This window comes from Hippocampus zosterae, chromosome 11 (assembly GCF_025434085.1).
Source record: "Hippocampus zosterae strain Florida chromosome 11, ASM2543408v3, whole genome shotgun sequence".
NCBI lineage: Eukaryota > Metazoa > Chordata > Actinopteri > Syngnathiformes > Syngnathidae > Hippocampus > Hippocampus zosterae.
Window position 1 is genome coordinate 11,710,062 of NC_067461.1, and position 26,364 is coordinate 11,736,425.

General features: G+C 39.4%; 1 protein-coding gene across 2 annotated transcripts in view; it reads right to left on the reverse strand.

The window, feature by feature from the left end:
• Nucleotides 1-427: 427 nt before the first annotated feature.
• Nucleotides 428-26,364, reverse strand: part of wdr27 (WD repeat domain 27) — a 36,458-nt gene continuing 10,521 nt past the window's right edge. For both annotated transcript variants that reach the window (XM_052080130.1, XM_052080129.1), the window contains 10 exons: nucleotides 26,326-26,364; nucleotides 26,093-26,182; nucleotides 25,405-25,526; nucleotides 24,603-24,736; nucleotides 24,257-24,354; nucleotides 23,742-23,863; nucleotides 20,911-21,008; nucleotides 13,858-13,960; nucleotides 11,792-11,890; nucleotides 428-2,075 (listed from right to left, as the gene is read on the reverse strand). The exon at nucleotides 26,326-26,364 is cut by the window's right edge and continues 65 nt beyond it. In XM_052080130.1, coding sequence (XP_051936090.1) covers nucleotides 1,962-2,075; nucleotides 11,792-11,890; nucleotides 13,858-13,960; nucleotides 20,911-21,008; nucleotides 23,742-23,863; nucleotides 24,257-24,354; nucleotides 24,603-24,736; nucleotides 25,405-25,526; nucleotides 26,093-26,182; nucleotides 26,326-26,364 — 1,019 coding nt within the window. In that variant the 3' untranslated portion in view covers nucleotides 428-1,961. The remainder of the gene's footprint in view (nucleotides 2,076-11,791; nucleotides 11,891-13,857; nucleotides 13,961-20,910; nucleotides 21,009-23,741; nucleotides 23,864-24,256; nucleotides 24,355-24,602; nucleotides 24,737-25,404; nucleotides 25,527-26,092; nucleotides 26,183-26,325) is intronic.

Consider the following 26,364-nt stretch of genomic DNA (forward strand, 5'->3'; position numbering starts at 1 on the left):
TTATTTTTATTCTTTGTGGCGGGGGTTCGCTTTGGCCTGGGGAGCATTCGCTTCAATTATTTCTGGCGCCATCTAGCGTCGTGAATAGGTATAATGTCTAGACCCCAAATATAAGACGACCCCTACAAAAAACACTGTTTTATATGCGGGCCAATACGGTACGTTTGAAAGGTTATTTGATAATTGTGATACACGAATGTCCCAATTCCATTTTTGACCTGAGCTACCAGGTTTTGTCATTGTCAGTCAAAATAAATTCACAGACTTACTGCTTGGCAGTGATACGATTCCTAAAGAATGGATCGGACTCAACTCTGATCTCGTCCCAAGTTGGAACAAAATATTTTCTAGTTCGTGGTGAATATCGTTTAGTTGTGAAGCTGCAAGTCATTCCAAGAACTGTAAAATGTTCGGGGGAAAAAAGTCATCATGATCAGGCAATGTTTTATTTATATCCATCAAAAACCATAGCAACATGCAGCATGTTAACTTACATTGTGAACCCTTGCAGGCAGGTGTGACATTTTGGTTTGGCCCGAGAGAAAACGCTTGAGCCCAATCTAACGACGAGTAGTAGCAGCATCTGTGTGCCTGGCAGCCTCACAGGTTGCACCCAGTTGACGTCATGGACCTCATGTGCTTAGTACTGATCACAGCCAGCCATGCACTACTACATCTGTTCTACATCATTTTGATCCTTGAACTGCCCCAATGCTCATTGTGGGTAAACGGATAGGAACAACTTGATGGGATTGTTTTTGGCTAATATAGTTATAAATATGTCTAATTGAGTAAATGTTATATCAAGACTTTAGAGTTCAATTAGGCTGGTGAAAACGTCAAATAGTCAATCAAGCTGAGGATTTACAAAAATACAAATTGGGGCAATTTCGATGGATATTTTTTGGACAACCTGATATACAAGGTTGGCGCAAAAATCCACACAGCCCTGTCCTTGTGCCAGGTCTATTGGGACCGAAAAAAAAAAGTTTAGCTGGGGATTTGTTCAGAATTACATTCAAGCTCATGTTAAATGGGAGTCAGCTCAAACATGCCACCATTTAACGAGCGTTTGATTAACCCCAAAGACATTCTGGTCGGCTTTCCTTGACGTGATTTTATTTTCGACCAGAAGTCTGTGTTTTGTGCTCACTGATATTTGGAGATGTTTATAATTCCGTCTACCTGGACTAACACTCCAGTTCCAGCTGAACAAAACTAGTTCCAAAACATCAGCCGCACACCATCATGCTTTGCAGTAGGAATGGTGTTGTATTTGCACCAAATGTACTGTTTGGAACTATGGCCAAAAAGTTTCACCTTGGTTTTAAACTTGTGCAAAAAAAAAAAAATAACCCAAAGCAAAAAACACTCAATCTTCTAACCACATATGGTAAAATGCATTATAGACTGATGTAACCAAGGTTGGATTTAGGACACTTTGATTTGCTCCTCCATCTATAACTGCTTCAGACAACAAAGTTTATGCAGGAAAGTGCTTAAGAGTGCACGATTGTCACGTACAGTGCATTTGACAATAAAGCTTATTCAATCCAATCCAATCCAATCCGATTTATTGGCCATGATTCCAAAAGGTATGTTTTGTACAAATACAACAGTGCGCATCACAAGCATCATGCTTTGCGCCTGTTTTTCATCAGGTAGAAGTGGGGTTTTAGTCAAGGTGGAGGGAATTATGAACAGTTCCAAAGAGCAGTCTATGTTTGCACAAAACCCTCAATGTTTCTGTTAGAAGATTGCTTTTTTTTTGTTAATTAATTTGTATAGGTGATGTCACACTACTGGTAATTATTTTTGGTGTTCCCATTTGAACAGGGGTCTTTGACTTTTTATATCCACTGTACAGGGGACCACATTAAAATGAACATAACATTCTTCAAATAAACAAATAAACACTGCCTAGTTTGGATTTCTATGGCCTTTGAAGAACCATCCTATGACTACAAGGCCATGCTGGAGATGTTTTGTGCAGCAGACCTGGTGTCATGAGATAGACGGATGCCGCTGTTGGGATCAAACAGGCTTATCTTCCCATCCAGAGTCCCGGTCAGCAGCTACAGAAAAAAACAATAGCAAAAGTCATTTGTGTGATTTTTAGGCATCTCTCATGAAGAGTTATGACTTGATGTGAATGACTCAGCACAAGCTTTTTCACATTGTGCAATTTAGCTAAACTTCGGGCCTATTGTCTATGTTAAGCCAGAAACATGCTAGCGACAAGCATTTCAAGAACTGTCACCCTTAACCCTCGTAGTGCACCGCTTGCGATAAATGTAAAATGATGTCTTTGAATCAAAGGCAAAGGCATTCAGAAAAACACGAGAGAGCTGAAACTTATGGAGGGGTTCTAAAATGGCCTAGATTTCATGACATCACCGGCTGATAATTCTCAGGTATTGCAGCAATAATAAAAAAAACGTTTGGATACCTTAATCTTCACAATTTACATATTTTGCACCATAGAGACCCATTATAATTCATATTTTTGAATGCATCGTAAACCTAATGTGTATACATGCATTTCACGCGATTTTTACGTCAATCGCTTTGTTTTCGCTTGGACAGACGTAAGCATGCCACATTGTTGGGTTGAGGTCATTTCAATTTTGCAACTTTAGGTGGCGTCTGAGGATCGCACATGAGTTTGCCTTTTTGCAGGAGGCTTCAAACCAATGCATTTTACATGCACACGTCCGGTCGGGATTGTTAGTAGAGCTTGGGTGGGACCTCCAGACACAATTTGTTTTTCCCTTTTGCAAAAAATAAAGAATAAAAAATCCCAAAGAACTAATAAAACCTATATATGTATGGATAGCACAGATGCCTCTGAACATTTTGAGTGTTTGAAAAAAAAAAAAGAATGTTTTTATAACACAAAATACATACATACATACAATCATTACAAAAATTGTAAAATGCTTAACTTAAGACCTTTTTAATTTGGAGCACACAAGGGTTAAATTTGTGCTACATAAAGAGAAGAAAATGAAACGCTAAATGCAAACTGCTCGATAGAGGCACCACGATAGAGGAATAGAGTATATTTCTAATCACAAAAATCGGATGATCAATTCAATTGTGATAATATATGGTATGTAATTCATCCCACATCAAAGCACTGCACAAAACTAAGGCACATTGCAATTTGGTAGAGAACACAAAAACTGCGTCACATCACTGAACGAGAGGCACAGTTGTATTCAAAATAGTGGTGGAGCTGTTTTGAATTTACATGGCGGGGAATTAGTCGATGTCAATAATTAAAACGGAGCACTAAACAGATGCTGAAAATCGGAGCAGTAACACTTTCCATGCGTCTATTCAACGACTTACAGTACAATGTAAAAAGATATGAGTTGAAAATCTGCCGTTTTCCTCGAAGCTTGCACACGTGTAAACACGCACACACACACACACACAAACACACACACTAGCACATGTTTATGCAATCACTGCTATTTCTTAGAAAAAGGAAGCATTACCTCATTTCTAAAAGTCAGCAGAGCAGCTCTCATCTCAACGCTGAGTGAAAGCAGCACTTTGTCATGAGCATTATACACTGTTACACATATAATCTAGAGACTTTACTCATACTAGCACATAGGGGGAAAATGCAAATGGCCTGTACTTATGTAATATCCCAAAAAGGAATACCTTGACATGAATATTCAATCCTTTTCCAGTGCATTCATTTAATCAAAATTGACACCCTGATCTTTTATAATTATAATCTCAATATTTCATCATAGTACCCCATAGTGAGACTTTTGGGGTCATTATGAATACCAATATTGCTACCAAATTTCCTTTTTATCCGATTAAGGGTTAAAGTCTCCATTTATATCAATGTGAAGGTCTGCTGTGGAGCATCTTTTTTAAAGCATATGAACAGCAGGAATGTCAGAGGGCGAGGAGAAAATACAGCATCTGCCAATTAGTGATACGAAACAGATTTAGCTCAACTACAGACCACCAAATTTCTCATGCATGGTCTAATGCTTTGTGATGCATGTGAATCTTTAGCGAGCAAAGCAAATTCAGATGCAAAGCCAGCAGCCTGAAGAGGATTCAAACATTGGTCCCTACTGTAATTTGGTGCTGACTCCACAACCATGTAGTCAGAGGTCCATAAAAATTGGGACGTGGACACAATCCCATCTTTTTGGCTATAAATTTGTTGAATTTGAAATAAAATGAATACAATGTCCTTTACTGCTTGACGTTGAGCTTTAATTGAAGTGTATTTATATTCATATAGTACACACGCACACGCACACGCACACACACGCACACACACACACACACACACACACACACACACACACACACACACACATAGGCTTTTGGGGGGAGGGATTTTTTTTCTTCAGTTTCGTTTTCACACAAAATGCATGCTTAATCAGAATGACAAAAAATGTAATTCTTTGCCTAAAACGTCTTTAGTAGTTTTTTAGTATACTTTCAGTCATTGTCCATCTGCTTTGTGAAGCACCATCCATTACGTTCTGAAGCATTTGGTTGGTATGCACAAATAATATTGCCGAAAACACTTCAGAATTCATCCTGATGCTTTTGTCAGTGGTTACATATTCATTTGGTGAGCTGCTGTTCTCATCCGCCACTTGATTATTTTCTGACTTTCGGACCCGTGCAGATTTATGACGACTGTCGCTTTGTCATCTGAACATTTTGCTGCTCCTTGAAGCATTACATGACACCAGATGGGCAAGTCGAAACTCCTCTGTAAATTGGACGATTTGAAATGGGATGCCAACAAAGTAAAACATATTAGTGATTTGTCAACATAAAGCATGAAACATCAATGTGGTGTAGTGAAGTCCACGAGTCGACTAATCTGTTTGACAACTAGCAGTTTTTCAAAATGCAACAAATATTGTTACAGGATTAACTAACAATAATCTAATCAAGCCTCAGGACATTGCACTTATTTTTCAGTCTTCTTGGAGCCTTCTTTTGACAATGGCCTTCTGTTCATTGACATTAATCCAGAATTGCATCTCCGGCCCTGGCAAGTGTTTAGGAGTTAAAAGGGTCAGCAAGCAGCTGCATTACAGAGAACAGCAACAGGCCTGACATGCTGCTCATTGTTTTGAACCACAAGCAAAGGTGTTGAGATCGTTTTACCATCACACACTTTCAGTAAGCATCTGTAATTCGACGCATTCCACTGAAATGACCTCCAACCTTTGTTCACTGAGGCTAACTCAAGCGAGTTGATGATGACTGACTTTTAAAGGTCACAGTTCAGAGATTTAAAAATAAAATTCACACTGTTTCAATGTAGATGCAGGGGTCATGCTGGGCTCACAGCTGTGTGGCTTGCCTGGATTTGGAACTTTAAAAAAACACACACTTTAGTATAGATATGATCTTATGTGAAAGCTTTATCAGCAATAAATGAAGCCAGTGCCTGATTCTGATTTTGAAACTTATGGAGTCTTATGAAATTAGTTTATCCCACAAGAGAGAATTTTACACGACATGGACTTCTATATTGTCAAGACATTGCCTCTCATGCATGAGGGGAAGTTGCAATGTTTTTAATAGTTATGCTGAAGTTTCCCTCTAAGTCATAAATCAAAGTAAAAGGTTGCATGACGTGTCATCTATATTCCACAATCTAAGTTATTGTTGGGCAAGCTTCCTGGATAGCACTGAAAAAAAATACATATACGCAAAGTTTAAAGGAGGAGATAAAATGTGTGTTTAATTTTCTGATGGGCGCTATCCAAATGGTGCCTAAAATGTCCGCAAATAGTGTTAAATGTTGTCAATGCGAATCATACCAAGTGTCTTTCAAGTGAGGTTTTAATTAAAATCCAATGTATATCATTGCAAATGATTGAAATGATCACAAGGAGAGCACAGACCATGACCAAAAAAAAAACAAATCAGGATGTTCTGCAGACAGAAAGCAACATGCACATGAGAGATGGGCGACAGTGCCCTAAGTCTTTTATGAGACATTCACTACATCACAGAAAGACATTTGAAGTACCATAGCATCTACTCATTAAACCACATGCACATTATGTCGGTTAAGCGACACCATTTGTTGAATGGAGAATGGGAGAACAAGCAGAACAGCTGCAGTGATTGTCCTTGAGCAAAACGTACGACAAACACGGGAGCACTTTTTGGCAATGTTGAAGCTGCTGGTCCATTCTGATTTTTTTTTGCCCTGATGCGTTCGCGAATCTGTTTTTTATTTTTTATTTTTGTCAATGAAATGTCAATGCAAACAGTTCAATTACGATATTTGTCAAAAACAAACACAGGCCTCTTTGTATGTGGATATAAATCAAATATACTTTATATTTGATGTGAAACTGTACACAAGCAAATAGGAAGGTTGTGGGCTGATAGGGGATAAACAACTTCATTTACTGTTCATGTCCTATGATCCATCCATCCATCCATCCATCCATCCATCCATCCATCCATCCATTTTCTGATCCGCTTAATCCTCACAAGGGGTGCGGGGGGTGCTGGAACCTATCCCAGCTGTCTCCGGGGACACCCTGAACCGGTTGCCAGCCTATCGTAGGGTACATAGAGACAAACAACCATCCGCGCTCACACTCACACCTAGGGACAATTTAGAGTGTTCAGTCAGCCTGCCATGCATGTTTTTGGAATGTGGGAGGAAACCGGAGGACCCGGAGAAAATCCACGCTCGCACGGTGAGAACATGCAAACTCCATACAGGAAGGCCGGAGCCAGGTTCAAACCCACGACCTCTGCACTGCAAGGTCAACACGCTAATGACTTTCCCATTGGGCCACTCATGTCCTGAGTATAACTCAAATTGGGAAATTGTTCACTTTTTCTGAAGTGGGTTGTTGAGCGGTGTAATTGAAAGAGCCACTGCAGCTCGTGTTTACAGTTTACAGTCACAAAAACACAGGTGTGTTCGTTAATTTATAGAAGAGTGCGTGCGTACTCTACTACGAAGTACATTTTCAGTTCCTGTATGAGTCCCAATACTTTTTGACTGACATGGTTCATTTGCTTCGAGGGACTAATGGCTTCCTGTTTTAATGGCGTTCCAACTCTATTGAACGCATGCCTGCTGCTCTCAGAAAAGTTCTGTCTCAACTCCGTCTGAGTCTCACTCAGATGTGACATTCTGGAGCAGGCGGCTCTGTGTTTGCTGTCTGACCGTCCAATAGAATGCTTCCTGAGCGCAGGAAAATAATTTTTAAAAATGGGGCAAAGTAGTGGGAATAGTTTCAAATGCCAAGTGGCCACAAATGAAATAATACAGTGAAGAAAGTCAAGTGGGATGCCAGCTGCATTTTTTTTTCCAGGCTGGAAAGAGCAAAGATGATACATGTGGACCCTTGGAGACAAGAGCCAATGGGATGATTCACTTGGTCTTCCAAGTTGGGGGAGGCTGACAGAACAGCTGCTGGTGTCAGGAAGCGGTCACAGCTCTACACTCCTGCAGCTAACGCTATTTGCAAATGATGAGTAATCAGAATATTCTCACTTCATCAAAAGACTCAATCAACACTTTGAATAATATGGCTGTTTCCTTTCATGTTCGATCTAAGTACACAAACATGCAATTACAAACAGAAGTGTCAAAGTGCAACCTATGCAAATCTATTCAAATGTGCTGTACTTTCTTTGTCATTTGCTAAGGATGTGTTTCCCTTATGTTGCCAACAGCCACAGATAGCCAACTTTGTGCCCCGACACTGTGGGGTTTTGGCCATTCTTTCATATTGTCCGTTCTGTGCCATGGAGGGCTGCTGAGGCCTGGAGGTTTAAGGTCACTTTTCATGTCATGGTTAACTGTGGATGTGACTGCAAACTCATTCTTGTCAAGTATGAGTTATATATATATAACCAATAAAGTTATTATTATTTCTTTTTTACCAGCTGCTGCTTCTTATGTCATACACATAAGCCTGAAATGGACTAAATGAACACACACAGACCAACAACCATTCACACTCACAATCACACCTAGGGACAATTTCAGGTGTTCCTTTAACCTGCCATGCATGATTTTGGAATGTGGGAGGTAACATGGAGAAAACCCACACAGGTATGGGGAGAACATGCAAACTCCACACAGGAAGGCCAGAGCCGGAATCGAACCCTGCAACTCTTCACTGCGATGCAGACGTGTTAACCAGTCGACATAAAAACACAAATTAGCGAAATCATTTATCAAGCCGTAGGGTTTAAAGCGTGTGGAAAATGTCATGGCTTATACTCTGGTACATATTTCTAGGCTTGTTTTATTTGCTGGATGTATTTGATGTGTGACTTGTAAATGTAACCAGTGCCTCGTGTACCCTGGTTCTGGGAATTTTCTGAATATTACAATCCATGTATGAGACATGTCTACCAATGCATTAAAACATTTCATCATGTAACCCTCTTTTTTTTTAACCGTACATTATGTAGCCAATATCAAAAACAGATTACGACATTGGCTCTTTGTGTGCATGTACCTCCCACCCTGATGTGTTAACCTTTTATTTAGCCAATTTTGTTGAATCTGGAAATGGCTCAAAAAAGCACTTTCCACTTGATCAAGGAGACAGCAAATTATTTATGAAATTAAGTGTGTCATTTGACAAGTGTGTTTGCATGATTGAAAGCTTTGAGTTCAGACTGGCTCAGGCTTGTCCAGAATCATCCCTCTAATGCTGCTGTAGGCCTAGAACGTCTGTGATTTCCTATCATGCTCTGAGCTCTTTCCTCCTGCACTGTTCACATTCATATCCTATTATTCAACAGCCCCAATGCAGCATCTTGCAGCCCCTGAAGTTTTTGGCTTCACCCATTCCATACAGAATTACTGTGAAGTTACCAAAGACGTGGACATTTAGAGTTGGGCCAAGATTGTTGTGAAAAATATGCCCCAAGAGTTCTGATAATTTTTGGAGTTTGAACATCATCATACAGGACATCAGTTAATCTGAGCCATCAGGAGACCACAGTAAACATCAAATTTGGCCCAATTTTTTCGTATTTGTGTCCCTTTCCGAAGCAGAGAAGCTTTCAGTGATGCAAAAGTAGTATTGTGCAGTGCTACCAAAAGTACCACCAGTTGGAGATGTATGCCAGTAGCTAGTAGATGAGAGACACTCTACAGGTGTATGTGTCAACTATAATCAATAATCTGTTGATAATTGCTAATCCTTGAAGCGAGGATTAACAGTGTTATTCATTTTATTTTAGTGGATTTTCTCTTTCTGGTTTTGTCCCTTAGGCCGCTGCTTTGTGCATTTCTTGATGCCATGGTGCACAGAAGGAATAAAATAAAGAAACATAAAAAGCTGTCCCTCATTGGCCAGTTCATATATCCACATATTTTTGTCTAGACTTTTATTTTTGAAATGTACGCTTTAATTTCATTATTTATTTCTTAATATTTGTTTCAAATGTACAGTTAACAAAGGCAAAAATGTGGATTAAAATTTTTAATTAATGCACTAATGTATATTTTACAGCACTGATCCCTTTTTAAAAACCACAAACTGTTCCTTTTCTGTCAATAGCAAAGAAAGAAAATTGGGACACTGAATTGAAGGTGAATAAAAACAGACGGCAATCATTTGCACACTTTTCCGGCCTATTGTATAGATTTTTAATGTGATGAAGTGTTTTCCATCTCCGTTGTGGAACAACACGAGAGGAGCTATCAACAGCTTCAGATTAGAAAACACAGCTATCACAGTAACCCAAATAATGTGGGCTCCCTCTGGCCTATTTCCCTTGTTTGACCCATTAACCTGTTTCTGAAAGCTGGCTGTTCATTTGCCTCAGGGTAGCTGTGGCATATTTGCTTTGCCTTTACATATGATACTGAAGCACGTAAATTCCATACGAGGGAGCGAGTGCAAGCACAGCATTAAAACGGCTTTGGCTTTCAACCACTGCTTACATTGGATGTCTCTCTCAAAAAAAAAAAAAAAAAAAGATACATGCACAATAAAAATACATTTCCAAATGTATGCCACCTGAAATCCTTAAATTAGGAAATACATTACAGAACAACAATAACAATTAAAAGTGAAGTGAAGTAAAATGTTGGGATCTGTCATAAGAGCGTAAAGGAGCATGAACGGTAAACCTGGGGAAATGAACCACAGACGTGATCGGACAGCCTTGATGGTCTTTTGCGTATTAGGGTGGAAAACGTGAGTAGTAAGTAAATGGAAAAAGTGCATTGCATTATCTTTCTGGGCCTTGCAGTGGCAATTTCTCACAGCACTAAATATGGACAACATCTGGCTGAGAGATATGGCCTGAAAAAGCAAGATGAGCACAGGACGTGCAAACTATGTTGGTGTTTTTTTTCTGCACAAAATGTTTTTTCTAAGTACTCAGGATTTACAGCATATGTTAAGTACCATTCATTGTCAGGCATGTTAAGTTAATCATATTTAACAAAGAGTGACTTCATTAAACAAGAAGCAAGTTCATTACTGCATAGCAAACTCCTTGCAAATCATTGGAGGAAAATAAATTATAATTTACAACTCCTGTAAAAGAGGGGCCATTTTATTCACTGTATGAGTAATGTTTAGCTTACTAATAAATTCATCAAACAGCCAAATCATTAGGCATGCATGCCCTCTGGAGTGACAGATGTGGCGCAATTCTAAAATGTTCATATTTATCTTATTTCGCAACAGGAAAAACAACAGAGATGACGTAATTGTCCATCCAGGGTGAAAAACATATACTACTATATCGACGTTATATTGATGAGTATAAGAGATCGTAACAAGACATACTGTATGCCATCAGTGTATGGTGACCAGGTATATGGAATATCAGAACCTAGTAAAATAACAATAACAACATAACTAACATCTCTGTCAATTAAAACAAAAAAGAATGTACGGTATGCACTGCACAGAACTTTATGGCAATATGCTGTGTGTGCGTGTGCGTGTGCGTGTGCGTGTGTGTGTGTGTGTGTGTGTGTGTGTGTGCGTGCGTGCGTGGGTGTGTGTGTGCATGCGTGTTGGGGGGTGTCTGTATGTGCGCATCTCTATTTTTATGAGCTGACTGAATAAATCCTATAGTTATGCAGGTTGAAATGAAAGCTTGATTCTTATAATGATCAATTAAGAGTATTGCTGTATTGCTCAAATAACACGGGTAGCAGCGAGTTTTAATGCTGAATGGTAAATTGGTGAAGTCTTTGCTTTTACCAAGTTAAGAACACAATGTAGTCTCTGTGCAGCACAGAGAGCCTACATCTGTGGATTTTCTGCTCGTGCTGCAAATTAAAAATATGCAGGCATTATGACAAAGAGCAAGCACGCACTGAATGATGAAGTGTGTCTCCCAACTGAGCAGTTTACTGTAATTCAGCCAGCCAGTGGCTAGGGATAAACTTTCCACTTGGGAATTTGAATGTTGCATTATGTTGCAAAAGTAGCCTTATACACTAGGACCTGTAGATTTATAACAGGCAATCTTGATTCCATCTCATGGAATAGTGGGAATGACAAATTAACATTTGATTAGACGCTAATATCTTGTACAGATTCCGCCGCAATAAATCTTATTTATGCTATGTGACCTTTCCTTTGCATTTTGACACGTTGGTTGCCACACAACAATGCTGATTAGCATCAAACAGAATTTACCATGCATTCATTTCTGCTCGTTAATAGGCAATTCCCTTCCGTTTCCCACAATAAATGTTAACTTGCAATGCATGATCAGATCAATCACAACATACACAACTATCAATCAACTCATCTCTTACCTGTGGAGTAGCGGGGTTGAAGGCCACACTGAGCACCGTCTCAGAATGTCTCTGGAGCTTATGAAGGTAGCTGCTGCTTCTTATGTCATACACATAAGCCTGAAATGAAGACGAAATGAACACACATAACTAAAGCCTTCTATCGTTCACAGAATGTGAAACTGTATCATATAGAGCATGAAGAGAAAATGATTTGGTATCAACTTCGGAAAATCTGCTCAAAACCTTGTTGGTTCCGAGACTGTACATAAATCAAAACTTCAGTATGTTTGGATTTCGTAACATCAGTAAAGCTGTTTTAGTACGTTTAAGACTGATTTTGTAAAAGTGACTTTTGTCAGGTCTGCCTCTGGTTTTGTTCCAGCTCCAGTTGGAGTGAAGGGTGTTTCTCTCCAGCAGGCGCACATGCTCCTTCTTCTCAATCAAAGCCTTGTAAGGACAGTTAAACTGTCTGCTCTCTGTTGGATGGACCTTGCTTGCTGTTGATGCTCGAGTGTTGTTTACCAGACCGCGTTCACAGTCATTTTACAAATATTGGTATTATTTAGTCTTTTTGATCTTGTTCTTGTTTTTTTGTGTAAAACGGACCCTTGTCATTCCGTTTTTGTTCTCGGTGTTACTTTGCCTTGCCTTTTTAAAGCGCTTTTTGTTTTATGCCTAAACATAAACATCTATCTATTTTATGGTCAGACACTAGTTTAGTGGTTTTGCATAACCCATAAAAACACTGGGTTAAAGTCAGAGATGACAATACCACCACGTTCCCCTATTGTCCCAATGTGAAATTAGAATGCAAAATGCCCCTAAAGGTCAAGGACAGCTTGTTCGGAATTCTTAACCCGGAATATGTGATGATGACTTCCCAGAGATGTGAATGTGTAAAGACTTGCCCAACTGTTTTTTTTCTCCTCTCTGGCTGCAATCAAGCTTTAAGAGCCATTTGTTTGCTTGAGTGCCACAAGCAGATGAAAACAGATGTGAAGATCGATGTTCGTTACCAGACGACGACTCATCAGTTTCTTGCAGCTGTTTTGTGTTCAGATTCTCAGAAAAAGCTCAAGAAAATCCATCCACGGGTAGAGTCTTTCCTATCCAAGGTATGTGATGCGTGTGGGGTCTAACAGGGCATTATTTGGCTGAGAGAACATTTTAATTCAATATAATGTGAGATGTCTCCATTTATAATTAGAGTAAAGCAGCAATTCTATAATTGGGATTTTTTTTCTTCTTTGTCTGTACCAGTTGTCCTTATAGGGTCACCGGTGAGCTGGAGCCTATCGCTGACTTTCGGGGAGAGGTGTGGTACGTCGTGAATTGGCCACCAGACTGACATTAAAATTATTATTGTGGGTATTTGGAAAAATGTCAATGTGTGAATTCTCCTTACCTTCATTTTAGTATAAAGATAAGCTAGCACTTTTGGTAGAAAAATAGATATAAATTCCCCCACCCCCCGCCCCCCACCAGTGCACATTTGCATTGTTCAAACAAATGTAATAAGTGCCTATTTCCTTCCACTGCCTTTTACTCATACAAACACATTAAGAAGAAACAGGACATTTTCCAAGGCACTTTGAAGGCAAGTCAATAGTCACTGTCTGGAAAAGCAATTTAATAACACTATTTCAACATGATGTTGAATTGAGACGTTGGAAAAAGGTCTGAGTCCAATTAAATGTGAGTCAAAGGCAAAATAAAAAAAAAATAAAAAAACGAAACACTTGGTGTTACAATGGAACCCCGGACACTTCACTGTGAAGCAATAGAATCTCATGATTATAACAAATCCTTGAATTCATGTTAACTATAGGAGAATAAAGGCCCCATATACATCCACATAAGTAATATTTCTCTTGTATCGATACATTGTCCATTATTCAGATTCAATGGTGTAATAAAATACATGTGAAAATTAGAACCACACACTGATGACATAACTCTTAATCATCCCGTAAATCAATTTGTTCATCCCGGTGATAACCATGACTTCAGTCATTGGCACTCTGTGGTATTTGATATGTCACTTTAAGAGTACAAGCGGAAAAGGTTACGTGTCGACAACTTACACATTTGTCCTCTGAGCCGCACGCTACGAATCGACCACACGGGGAAATGGCGGAAGAGCAGGAATGGCAGCGATTCACATGGTTGTCGTAACGGCGTACGCACCTGAGGAGATGAGTCCAATGGTGAGGAATTCAGGAGAATTATTGACAACAGATAGTCACTGTTTGCCTGAAAATATTATTAGAGCTTCCTCTTGGGTCAGGTCATAAAATGTAGAAAATCAACTGGTACGGTTTTGAAATTTGGCCCAATTTGGGAGGGAAATAAGCCTGTATAATTTTGCACAAGAATCTCAAGAGTTCAAAGACATGATACCGAAGCATCGCTCACAAGACTTAAGACTACTACAGTGCACTCCGCTTAATAGAACACCATTGGGCCGAAGCGCTTCTGTTCTACTAAGCGGAGTTTCTATTAACCGGAGATGGTCATCAGACACGTCGACGACCAAGTTATGCACGCAGAAAAACCCCTGCTGACGAGTTAGAAGAGATATTTCGACTGTGGACGTCCATATCTTTAATCAAACAACACTGCTTCAGTCAAACATCTCAAATCACGAGAAAAATTTCGTTACTTTTGTCTGGAAACAGGAGTCCGTAATTTTGCGGTTGACTTCCCTCTCAATGCGCTGGATAAGAGGGAAGTCCTGGAAACCGCGGGCGTACCTTCTGAGAATCCGGCAATGCATCGTATCGTCTGAGTATGTCCTTCTTATCCGCAGGTGATAGCCCTCGTCTCTTGAATGAAGTTGAAGCCATTGTGACGTGCGTGTGTCTATGTGTGGAGTGACGCGTGCTACCTGCTATACGGCTAGAACTGCACATTGCACAACATTGTATGGCGTAATCGTAGGCGCAACAGCATAGCAGTGGTATCGCGTTTTCTCGCGATAGTGGTATCGCGATTGCTACACTTCGAAAACCACTAGTTTACAATTTTCATTGCTTACGGCCTGTTCTATTAAGCGGAGATCCGTTCCAGAGCCTTTTGCTCTATTAAGCGGATTACTCTATTAACCAGAGTTCTATTAAGCGGAGTGCACTGTATCACATTCAAGTTTTGCTTTTTCTTTGGCTAAAGGAACAAAGAATGACAGCGATGACAAAGTGAAGGATTAAGACTCTCGTCACTCGAGTCTAGTGTGAACAAATGCATCACTTTTGAAAAGATTTTGATGGCAACACTTTTCAATGAACCATTTCTATGACCATTGTTTCTCGTAAATATTGATACAAACACAACTGATACAGCGCTAAGATAAGATTCCATCATACGGAATTTCTGCTTTGTAGTTGTTTCACATTCAACATTAATAGTCCAGTATCTTAAATTGGACACTGTATATGTTTTATATTAAGCTTTAGTGGTAGACTAAGGTCTTCAGTATCATTTAAATAGAGGACCTACAGTTTCTGCTCCTTGTGTACTACAGTATAATTAAGTCCTGGGTATGCTCAGACCATGGCAATGCACAAAAGAAATCTGCTCCAAAGCTAACTGCAACCATGGCCATTATTTTTTACATTTCACAAAAATCTGAATCTGTGGTGGTGACAAAGTTGGCTCGGGCTAAGAGACAACACAGCAAAGAGGAGTTAGTAGTTGACAAATGGCTGCCTCTCGTCACATACTGGGCTGTACGTTTGCTTTACAACAGCATGAAATGTCTTTACAATGCCACCGACAGCTCGCTGAGAAAAAGTCTCGCTACATGAGCTGAAATGTTGGCAGATCCAAGCCTTAACCAGAGAACATACCTCTAACATTCATGTTGAAGTAATCAAACTGAGTTGAAAGTAGGTCAAAGACAAAGACTACTGACTACCGTATTCCCAGTTAAGGGAGGGGGGATAATGACAATATAATGCACACTTATTAGGAGACTAATGCAAGCTCTTTGGAGATCACAGTTTTTAAAGGTTCTTGTGGTTGTGTCTCAGAAATGTCTTGTTGGTACGTCTGAGGTCATAGGTTATAGTCACTATCACTTCACAGGAATAACTTTTGGACTTGATCAGATTGATGATGGCTGGTGTTTAATCATCGACAAACATGCCAGCATTTATCTGCTCCATGAAAATTAACTGTTGATGATGACTACATTTTAATAGAATGACATAAAATGAAAGAACGTGGAGTGACTTCAAAAGCCGTCCACGCCAAATTAGTTGCAATTAAAAGTGAATTTTGAACTCCATGAGTCACTCACAATAAGCATCATTTGACTTTTGCGCTACGGCATCCCTCCCATCAGTTTCAACATCCTGTAAAGTCAACAATGTATTTTGATCAATTTAAATATTGTGACCACTATTATCACAAAAAAGACACCCCACCTATGTCTCACATTGGTGTCAAATTATCATTCACTATGAATACGTTTGTTACCCAGAAATCAGTTGAGAATTGAGACACCGCGACCCAGGAATAATTTACGGTTGTGGCAAATCAAATTGTAATTAGACCCACTGCGTCATGCAGATTACGTCTACTCAACCTCTTTATGAGAACACCAAAAAACTCAAAAAGAACACTAAAAAAGGAAATGGTTTCACAGCAGGGCTCTTGCCCAAAGTCCTTTGGGATAGGCTGCAGCTCACCTATAACCCTAAACAGGAGAATTGGTAGAGAATGGACAGATTTCCCTTGGAACAGCAAATACCACCATCAAATATGGTGGCATGAGGTCAAGCCTAGTTAGAAAAAGGTATTTCCCAGCACTGTGACCCAGTTAAAAAACATAAATAGAGAAAACAGACAAAGCTAAAAATGGGAAGTACAGTGACATATTATAGCAGTGACAACATGTCAATTCATTGGCAGCTAGTAAAACCTGGTGATATGGGAAAAACAGGAGGGGAGTAAAACTATTGGGAGTAAAATCTAAATTCTGATTCAGTCTCCTGTCTCTGACCCTACTGAATAGCTTTCACATTTGGTAAGAGAACATTGCTAACATTAATTCTTCACATCTCAAATGTCAAATGTGACTCAGCTCTTTTAATATTGTCCAATAATAATAATAATGATAATAATACTATTAATACTGGACTGTTGAATGGATAACATATGGAGCTGTGGTGAAAAGTGCTGACACAAGCTGCCAACACAATACAATACAATAAGCAGTGTAACCATTTCAAGTATAAACACCCTTTTGGTTTTCTAGGTCAAAATCAGGGACGGTGCCACACCGGGGCTATGTCATTCCATAGCCCATTTAGAAATGTGTGGAGGACCAGTTAAGCCCCTCCTGCATTTTATTTGCTATTTTAAAATATATTTCTTAAGTATTTTCTCAACCCCCCCCCCCCCCACCTCCCACCTCAACTGTATGAATCTGTCTAGCCCCACTTTAGCATCAGAGGGGGAAAACATCCTGGAGCTGTGTCTGGTTAGACTGAAGACTGGATGCTTTGACTAAAGTAGGAGATGTTTAGCCCCCCCCCCCCCCCCCCCACACACACACATACACAAACAGAGTTGCATGAGTGGTGACTGTTCAGTATTTGAGTGATGACTAACAGACTGCAATGGCTGGTCTGATCCTCTTTGAGTGGCAGCCCTGAGGGTCCTTTCATGCACCTGAGTATTCAGTGTCTGGCAGCTAGGTAATGCTGAACATTTGATTTAAGATGACTTTTAACAACATTCATAGAAACACTGCAACCCCCCCAAAAAAGCACCGCCTAAGAAAATATTGCAGGTAAGAGCTTTCCATGGGATAATTATTGCAGTCATTGATACGTTTGATCTAGTAAGATGTTATTTAAACCAAACCGATGCAACGAGTAGCTTTTCGTTTCCTAAATAACCATGTCATAAACAAACTAAGGAGCCTCCTGAAACTTTTAAAATTGGGTTAGAACTGTCAAATAAATTATTCAGTAGTGGTGAACCATAATTTTCTGGGAACATGTGCGGTTGGAAAATAATCTTGAAAAGATCATTTCGATGTTTGGTGGGATGAGGGGGTACAAAGCAAAGAGCCATGTTAAATAGAGAAAGTAAGTGCATACTGCAAAGAGAACTCAAGGGTTTTTGTGCTGAACAGCTGTGTAGCCTGAAGAAAACAACATATCACTGATGCAAAGGGGGAAAATTGCTCAATTTGCTTTTGGGAGGAGAAAAATTGGACTATTGGAGCTATGCAAAAGAGTTACAGGGTCTAATAAGTCCAGTTCTGACCTTGTTTCATAGTGATGGGTACACGGGGATACAAAGGGATGCACTCATCAAATGCTTATACAGTACCAGCTGTGGAATCAGTTTTGTTCATGTGGCCTTGCTTCAGTTGGTCACATTCAGGTTCCACATTATGAAGCAAAAAAATAGGCATTTGATGAAAAATGATATCGTCCGACTAACTTTCTATCGTGAAACAACATCATTCCCTCCCACAGTATTACACTGCAGAGTATGAGAATACAAGAACTCTATTCAAGTACCAATAATGCAAAATGGCAACCTAAAGTCAATATATAAAGCAGTCTTGTAAGGGTAAAGAACAACAGCATGCAATGAAAAACATATCTGACATAATGTATAGTTCCATGAGGAATTAAATCACTCAATGCATGACATATTTATTTTTCAAGGAATTCTGCTGCACATTCAGATGTACAATAAAACACTTACTGCACTCATGTGCTGTATGCAAACCACTACCTTATATATACATTTGGGTCACTGTAGCTCTTTCACCTAGCCATGGGAGTTCAACATACAGAACATACAATTAAGAAGGCCAGAAAATGTGCTCCCCGTGTGCTTATTAATCTTGGTGGGGTTTTATTTGATGAGTAAATCATACTACCCAGCTATAAAAAAAGACTTTGAAAAGAAAAAAAATTGAAAGGCACATATTCATTAGACAGCAAGAGGGTTTTAATCGAGTTTGGGACAAATATTTAACCATGGATGCAATAATTCTTCAAGAATTCTTTCAGCTGAGCCAAAACAAATATTTTGAATGATCCTCTATGTATGAACTAAATATCCTCTGATAGAAGAACAAGAAGACAATGTTGGCTAAACTGTCCTTTTATACAATAACTAATTAAAGGGTGGAAAATCTTGAATGGATCAATGGAATTGTTAGGCCTGCAGCGGTGAAGCATTCCGAAAATGTTCTTTGGACTTTCAAAATGAATTGGTTCCATTTTTTATGCCATTTTGTTTTTTTATTTTATCTATCATTACATATAATCTGTGTGGAAATATAAAGTGATGCAAAAATATTTAGTATTATTCACTTAAACACTGGGAAATGAAGGAGGTGGAAGTGTACAGGTGCTTAACATTGCAGAAGCAGAAATCGTTCACGTTCATAGTCACTCCTTTTCCGACAGTACCTTGTTTTATAAGTATTTTGGTTTTCCAATTATTCTTGTCTGATTTATATTTCATGTGTTTGGGCCTTTGTCATCTCGTTTTGTGTTTTTTTGGGTTTCACATTTACCTTGCAAGAGCTTTCTGTTCAAATTTGCTTTTCCTGGTTCTTTGTCGCCGGCGATTTCTGTTTATACTTTGCGGGTCCTTCGTTTTTAATACATATTTTTGTTTCGTAGTTTGTGTCTGCATTTGTGGGATCTGCACACCACCTGGTTCGTTTCTGAATCTTGTCACCCATGGGCCTTAAAAATCAAATGTTGGCTTTAAAGTTTTACACAGTATTAGCTGAATGGGAAATGTTTTGCTCATGTACTTAACTTGCTCACGTCCAAAGCGTCCCCTAGGTGCTAAACTCGCCTGTCCATAAAAACTTTGTGACGCCCCCGCAATGGATGGTTAGTTGGAATAAACAAAGAGGAGCTTAAGTATTTTTGTCGCGTTCGTCTGGTTAAATGGTTACAGTTAGTTTGAGTTCTTATGATGAAGCATTTGTTCAGCCAATAAAAATACTGATGGGAATGAAAATCTCATGTTTTAGCACAGAAATTACAACTGCCGTAATTAACGTTTTCTGACATGGCAATTCTTTGCCACACACTTTAAATGGTATTATGGACATACATGAAAATTTGTTCAGGCAATTTGATTAAAAACACGGCAAAATTTAATTTAACCAACAGTTGCGGAAGAAAATACCTGTAAAGTCAGACCAAAGAGCTTTACTGTAATTTCCTGGGAATAACACACACTTGTATATTATATGTCCCCACTGCCCCAATCACCTTTCTAAATGTGATGTTCTTTTGTACTCATGTATTATGCGTACCCCGATTTGCTGAGTACCGGTAGTTATCCTTGCTCAAACCTTTGGTATTATCTAGCAATTTGATAGAATGGGATTTCTTGTGTTCAGATGTGTTTTTTGAGTCAATAAAAATGATCTTACCTTGCTAACAGTTTTGGTTGTCAACAAGTCTTGCTGAGAACTGTCGGTGCTTCTTGTTGTGAGACAGAATCATCCCGTGTGATGTCACAAAAATAAAAGATGGAACAAAGTCCTGGAGATGTGGCAAGTGTCTCTGAAGAAACCGAGCGTTTTAAACTTGTAGATGTGGTGAAAATACCTACTCTCGCTTATACTGTACAATTCATGACATCGGGTAAGACATGTTTGTTTGTATGCTGTTTGAAGTTTTGGGATAAATCTAATCACAAGGCTGTGATGATTCTTGGTGAGCAGCAAAGTGGTTATTATTCTACTGTACATAAATTTGTAGACATATCATATTGAAATGAAAGTATCTTTTTTCCACAAGCACAATAGGCACTGGTAAATATACAGTATATACAATGTGACCTTTTTTTAAATGTGTATTTTATGCACCCTCAAACTTTGTGAAAAAAAATGCATAGCTAACAGACTATAACAACACAACAGACATCTGAACCAAGTATGCAAAATACACTCAAACCTATTTTAAAATTTCAAGCCAAGTAAAACATTTAGTATTCAGCATCATTGAACAGTATATATTTTTTCTGTTAAATCTTTTTTTAAAAACTCATTTCTATGAATTGTGCAGCTAGTCTGATTCAGAATAAAAATTAATATGTTCAACAATAATTATTTCGACAGCAAAGAATCTTACACTAACCTAAGTGTGCGAAGGTCCCACAACTTCAAGCCATCCGTGACTGCACTCGTGAGGAAGAGGTTATAGGATTCTGGTGCCTGTGTGCTGAACATTGAGCCCTGTGAAATATACACAGATGGATGAAAATGCCTCGTCAAGAAACACATGACTATAGTTTGCGACTTAGCTTCTTAGAAAATCAAGTGCTGGAAAAGACATTTGCAATATAGCCTGTATAAGCAAACTGCTTCCAAATATTTCATTGCACTTCGCACAACAGTGTGGGGAGAGGTAGAATGAAAGCCAATGGTAGTGAATCTGGAATGTGTGATGTTTTCGTTTCAACAATTTGTTTTCCATCCTTGAGCCACAGCAGTGAGATCGCACTCGGTTATATATACAGTTTCCATAGCACACATACACCAATTCCATATGACTTCCCTACCAACTCTTCAGATGATGCATCAAGGTGTGTGTGAAATAGGGGGAGAGGTTTTTTTGTTTGGATTTCCATTAGAGTGTGAGAACGGGAGTCTGAGAGGGCATTTCCAGTTCAGTTTTCCGAGAAGTCCTCCACGCTTCTGCTGTGATGAGTTCCAGGTGAGTTTTTAACTGGAGAGGCGATGGAAATTTTTATTGGGAAATGTTGCTTCCCGTGCCCATGCTGCAGTTCGCCTGAATGGTCAGCCTTGAGACTAGATAGCAAGGCAAAAGGCGACTTTGCAGCCAGGCTGAAGCAATCCCTGCGATCCTCTCTGGTATTATTCCCCCTATACTCCTCAGGCCCTCTGGCACCCATTGACGCAATAGCTCAGCTGAACCAACACAGTCAACAGTGATGGCACACAATAGCTGGCGCGACCGTCGAGAGGCACCTGAAAGGGCGAAGCATGATGTCAACTGTGAGCATCACTCTTGAACGCGTGTATTTGAGCCACGCCACTGGCTGCTGTTTATCCAGCTAATCGAGACTACCAAACACGCAGAGGTCCGAGGCTACGCAAACGCATGGGATCACTTTACGTATATGCGCTTAACAAGGGACAAGGGAGAGGACAAGCGCAAGACACGTTCTTTGTTCAGCAGACATCGCCAGTTGACATTTATCAATAATATTGATGGTTTTCATTGTGAGTGATTCACAGTTCTATTCTTCAGAGCACAATAATGGCTATGGATGCAGGCCCAAGCTGTCTACTTGTTAGACAACAGCAAATTGGGCCCACTCTGCTCCAAGACAGTGATGTGCGAGTAAGGCTGCCGAAACCAAAATTGGATCATGGAACGGCGTTGTTCCAAGGCCCTCATTTTGCATGGATTCTCCTCCTGCCATCTCATATGGCATTTATAATCCTAATAAACCAGGGGTTTAAACACACATCTAGATAAATGATAATGACCATGAGTTTTTAGCCACTGACTTGCCTCTGTCACACCACAAGCTAACACGTTTGTTGCCTCAAAGATAACGTGCTCCTTATGTAACCATCCGAGCACTCATAGACGACTTATGCAACATCATAACATCTGCCAAATAGTTGATCCTTGACAATAAAGATGGAACTCGCTCTACCCGTGGATGCCAGAACAAATACATTTTCATTTAGGTGGGTCTGATCCAGACACTGGCTTGCCAATCATAAAGCTACAGTAATTCTCTATTTCACTATCAGCATTCGAGTTCAACTACAGGCGAGAAAGCTGCTCTAAACAATGTGTTGACAGTTGGATGACTTTTAGGGAATCTAAATGGGTGATTATATTGTAATATATAATATTTTCTTTTTCTTCCTCAGTGGAAGCCGTGGTGGACTGTGGCCATGGTCCTCTCCCATGGGGTCCCCAAGTGCTGTGCGTGCAGGCTCTCCCGGTGCTGCTGTACCCGGGGCTTCATGCAGATGCTCTACGGCACAGCCTATAATTGTGTCCTGCTGCGGACGGCCTCTTGAGATGGTTTTTTTTGTCACCTGGATACCGAGCGGTGAGTTTTTTTTAAGGTCATTCTTCATTATGGTATAACTTTTGACTGCCAGTAGTGTATGCGTAGGGGTTGTGTGTCTTAGGTCACTATGGGTCATTTCTTTCACTGTCTGTGAGCGTGCATGTATACCCGCCAGCTAGCGGGTGGGTTAACTCAGGTACACCACTTTTGAGTCACATTTTTTTGAATGGAATGTGCTATATGTAATGTATTTTGATTGTTTGATGATGGTATCCCCATTTTATTTTATACTGAAAAAACTGGTTTGAGTCATCCTAAATGTTTGTAGTTTCATATTTTACTTGGATGATTACATTAGTGTATTTATTTATTAGTACTGTATTCAGCCAGTTGAGCTGGAGCTTATCGACTTTGGCTAAGTTAAGTGGAGAGGTACAGCCTGAACTCGTCACCAATCAATCACAGAGCACATATACAGTAAACATTCATTCACAGTAACATTCCCATTCACACCTAAGGGCAAGTTAGAGTCTTCAGTTAATCTAAGACACATACTTTGGGAATGTGGGAAGAACTTCCGGAGAAATGGAAAAATGCAATTTCCACATGTAGTCAAGATTCGAAACCTGAATCTCATAACTGTGAGGCAGGTGAGCTAACCACCCGTACACTGTGCTGCCTAGTATTATTTATACTCTTTTAAAATTATTTTCCATTGTTATCTTTTTCAGTGCATCTCACAGAGCTGCTAACTTAATTTTGTGTCACTGCTCAAGTGTATCGACATGACAGTATCCTGTGTGTGTTACTGACAATGACAAAAAATAAAAAGATAATGCAGAGAAGTAGAGTAGATAATGCAGGAACCATCACTTTTTTAATGGGGACTGTAAAGCTTTGAGATGAGTACCTTGTTTTGTGTGATACAGTGGGCGGCTCTGCTGTGAGCATCAGGCACCTCTGCAGCGACTACACCTTTGTTCATGTCAAACACTTGAATGGAACGATTGGAAGCACATGCCAGAACAATGTCTGAGCCAGGAAAGTTATGGGAACTGCTACGAAGTCAAAACAAGCATGGGCCCAAGTTAAAATGAAGGTGGAGAGGCTACATGATTTTAAAAAGTGTTTTTATCTGCTAATTTTGCATGTTATGGAGAGCTCAATACAAGATATCCCACCACCGTTGGTGGATTAATTAAATAGTATTGTTCAATCGAGGTTAGAAGGCAGACATTCCTGAAAAACGAAAGACAAAATAATCACAAAGTAAAACCAGCATTGGAAGCTTCAGAGGCAGTAGTTTACATGGCTCAGATTCAAGGCGCGAGCTAACAAGTTCAGCAGCTAGATTAAATTTGTCCACCAAAACACTTGAGCCCCCACTTTCTGTCAGAAGAACGAAATGCGAAACCAAAAGGATACAGGCGAAGAAATCATTGATAGCAGACAAGTCTGTTATATCAGCTCCTGAGGATGTTGAAAAGCAACCTGACAGTTTGACATAACTTCGCTGCTGATATCTGAAGTAAAAAAAAAAGGTTAAACAGTGTCCATACCTTTTTTCAAAATGAACATGCGACAAAGAATGGTTATTGTTCTGTTGTTTTTCTACACAGTCAATAGAGCTTCAAAAATTAACAAATCAGTGTAGCATAATCCATATATTGACACACAATAAAATTGTTTAAAAGCATGATTGGCATTTTTCATGATGTCATATGAAAATGACCAAACCAAAAAAATATGAACCCATCCAAGCTCACGTTACCTTTTGATGTCATCATGTGTGACATCCACATGGTACAAATACAAGTGGAGTGAGTCTCCCGATGCAAGAAGCAAAAACTTATCAAGGTAATAAAACTGGGCAGCTTTGATAGGTTTAGAGAACATATTTTTCCCCTGAAAGAAAACAAGAAACAAGCGATATTCATATTCTTAAAATATACTGACAGACGAACTCAAATTAAACACATTTCACAAAGAGTTCTCCTATGTAATATGATTATTTAATGTTTTGTTTGAGTCACACCATTTTAACCATGCAATGGTTGTTAGCTTGCTGTAAAATTAATTATTTTTAAAATCCCTCAGTTGCTTGAGCAAATACAGTAACCACTGTCTTTGTCTCGAAGCTAGTAAAAAGCCTGTTTTGAGATTTTGTGGACAGACAAAAAATAAATCGTGCATGTTTGCTTAACTTAAACACATCGTCATTGAGTCTCTTGATTTCAACATAACTAAAGACGGCTTTATGAGCAAAAGAAAACATACTGTAGAACACCGGTCCTCTTTTTTTGTTTGCTTTTGTTCTTCATCTTTGATGCCATCAATCTTTTACATGGAGATTGTGGAAAGAGTCTTTTCCACGAAAAAAAAAAACTGCGTTGAGTTTCTGTTCATGTCCTACAGTTCCTTTATTGTGAATGATGAATCGTCTGCACGTGAGGCTTTTTTTTTTTTTTTGCATCGGCATGTGAGTGGTCAGGTTGAATTTGGCGTGGCTTTTGAAAGGAATTACATTGAAGACCACAAGTGTATGTGTTTTGAATGGGAATGAGAAATTTTACCATGATAACAGCAGGCTCTGGGATGTCATGAGTCCAAAGTCGCAGAGTCTGGTCATGTGATGCACTTAACCAGCACTGCCTATTTAGGCTCCAGCTCACGCTGCTCACTGGCTTGTCATGTCCTGGATGCAGACAAAGACAGCCTTTCATAATGAGCTGGAAATAACCGTGTGTATTTGCAACATTTGCTCTTATGGAACTCCAGTAAGTTGTGGAGAGAGTGAAGATTTCAGCATCCCTTTGTAACCTCACATTGGTCATCGTATCTGTGCTGCCCCCTTTTGGTGCTTTTGGTATGGGATAGACCGTGCCGACACTAAAATCCTACTTCAGAAATCATCTGTAATCAAAATTCCTCATCTACAAGGTTGACAGTTATCAGCGAGGCAGTAAATATCGGTGGAGTGTTTCAATTCAAGTCAAAGGTCCGTTTCAAAGTTATGTGCAGTAGCCCAAAAAGGCTTTTCTCTTGGTTCATTTGGTAATGACTCAATTTCTTAATTTTCCTTGACTTAATGTAAAATGAGTAAAACTTTGAGAATAGATATATGTTGAACTACATTGGAATGTGAGCACTCTCTTGAAGCCAATTGGGAAAGATTAAAAAAAAAAAACACTCGCGCCTAACCCGAGATCACATTTATAAAACAGCTGTCACTGTTCATATGATTGTGAAGCTACACCATACCTGTATAGACAGCTGGATTGCCGTGAAGGGAAGACTTGTACATAAACACAGAGTTGTCACCAAGACCACACAGGAGTTGCTTTCCATCACCTGGGAGAAATGCAAAGACACGCAATCAATATGTATGATACATTTCAACAGATGATTATTTTGGGTAGGTCAGTACCAGGTTTTGAAAAATGTGGAGTACTGTACATCATGAAATGATTTGATGATATAACTTTAATACACACCTGAATATTGGAGGCAATAAACTGGCTTGTTTGTAATAC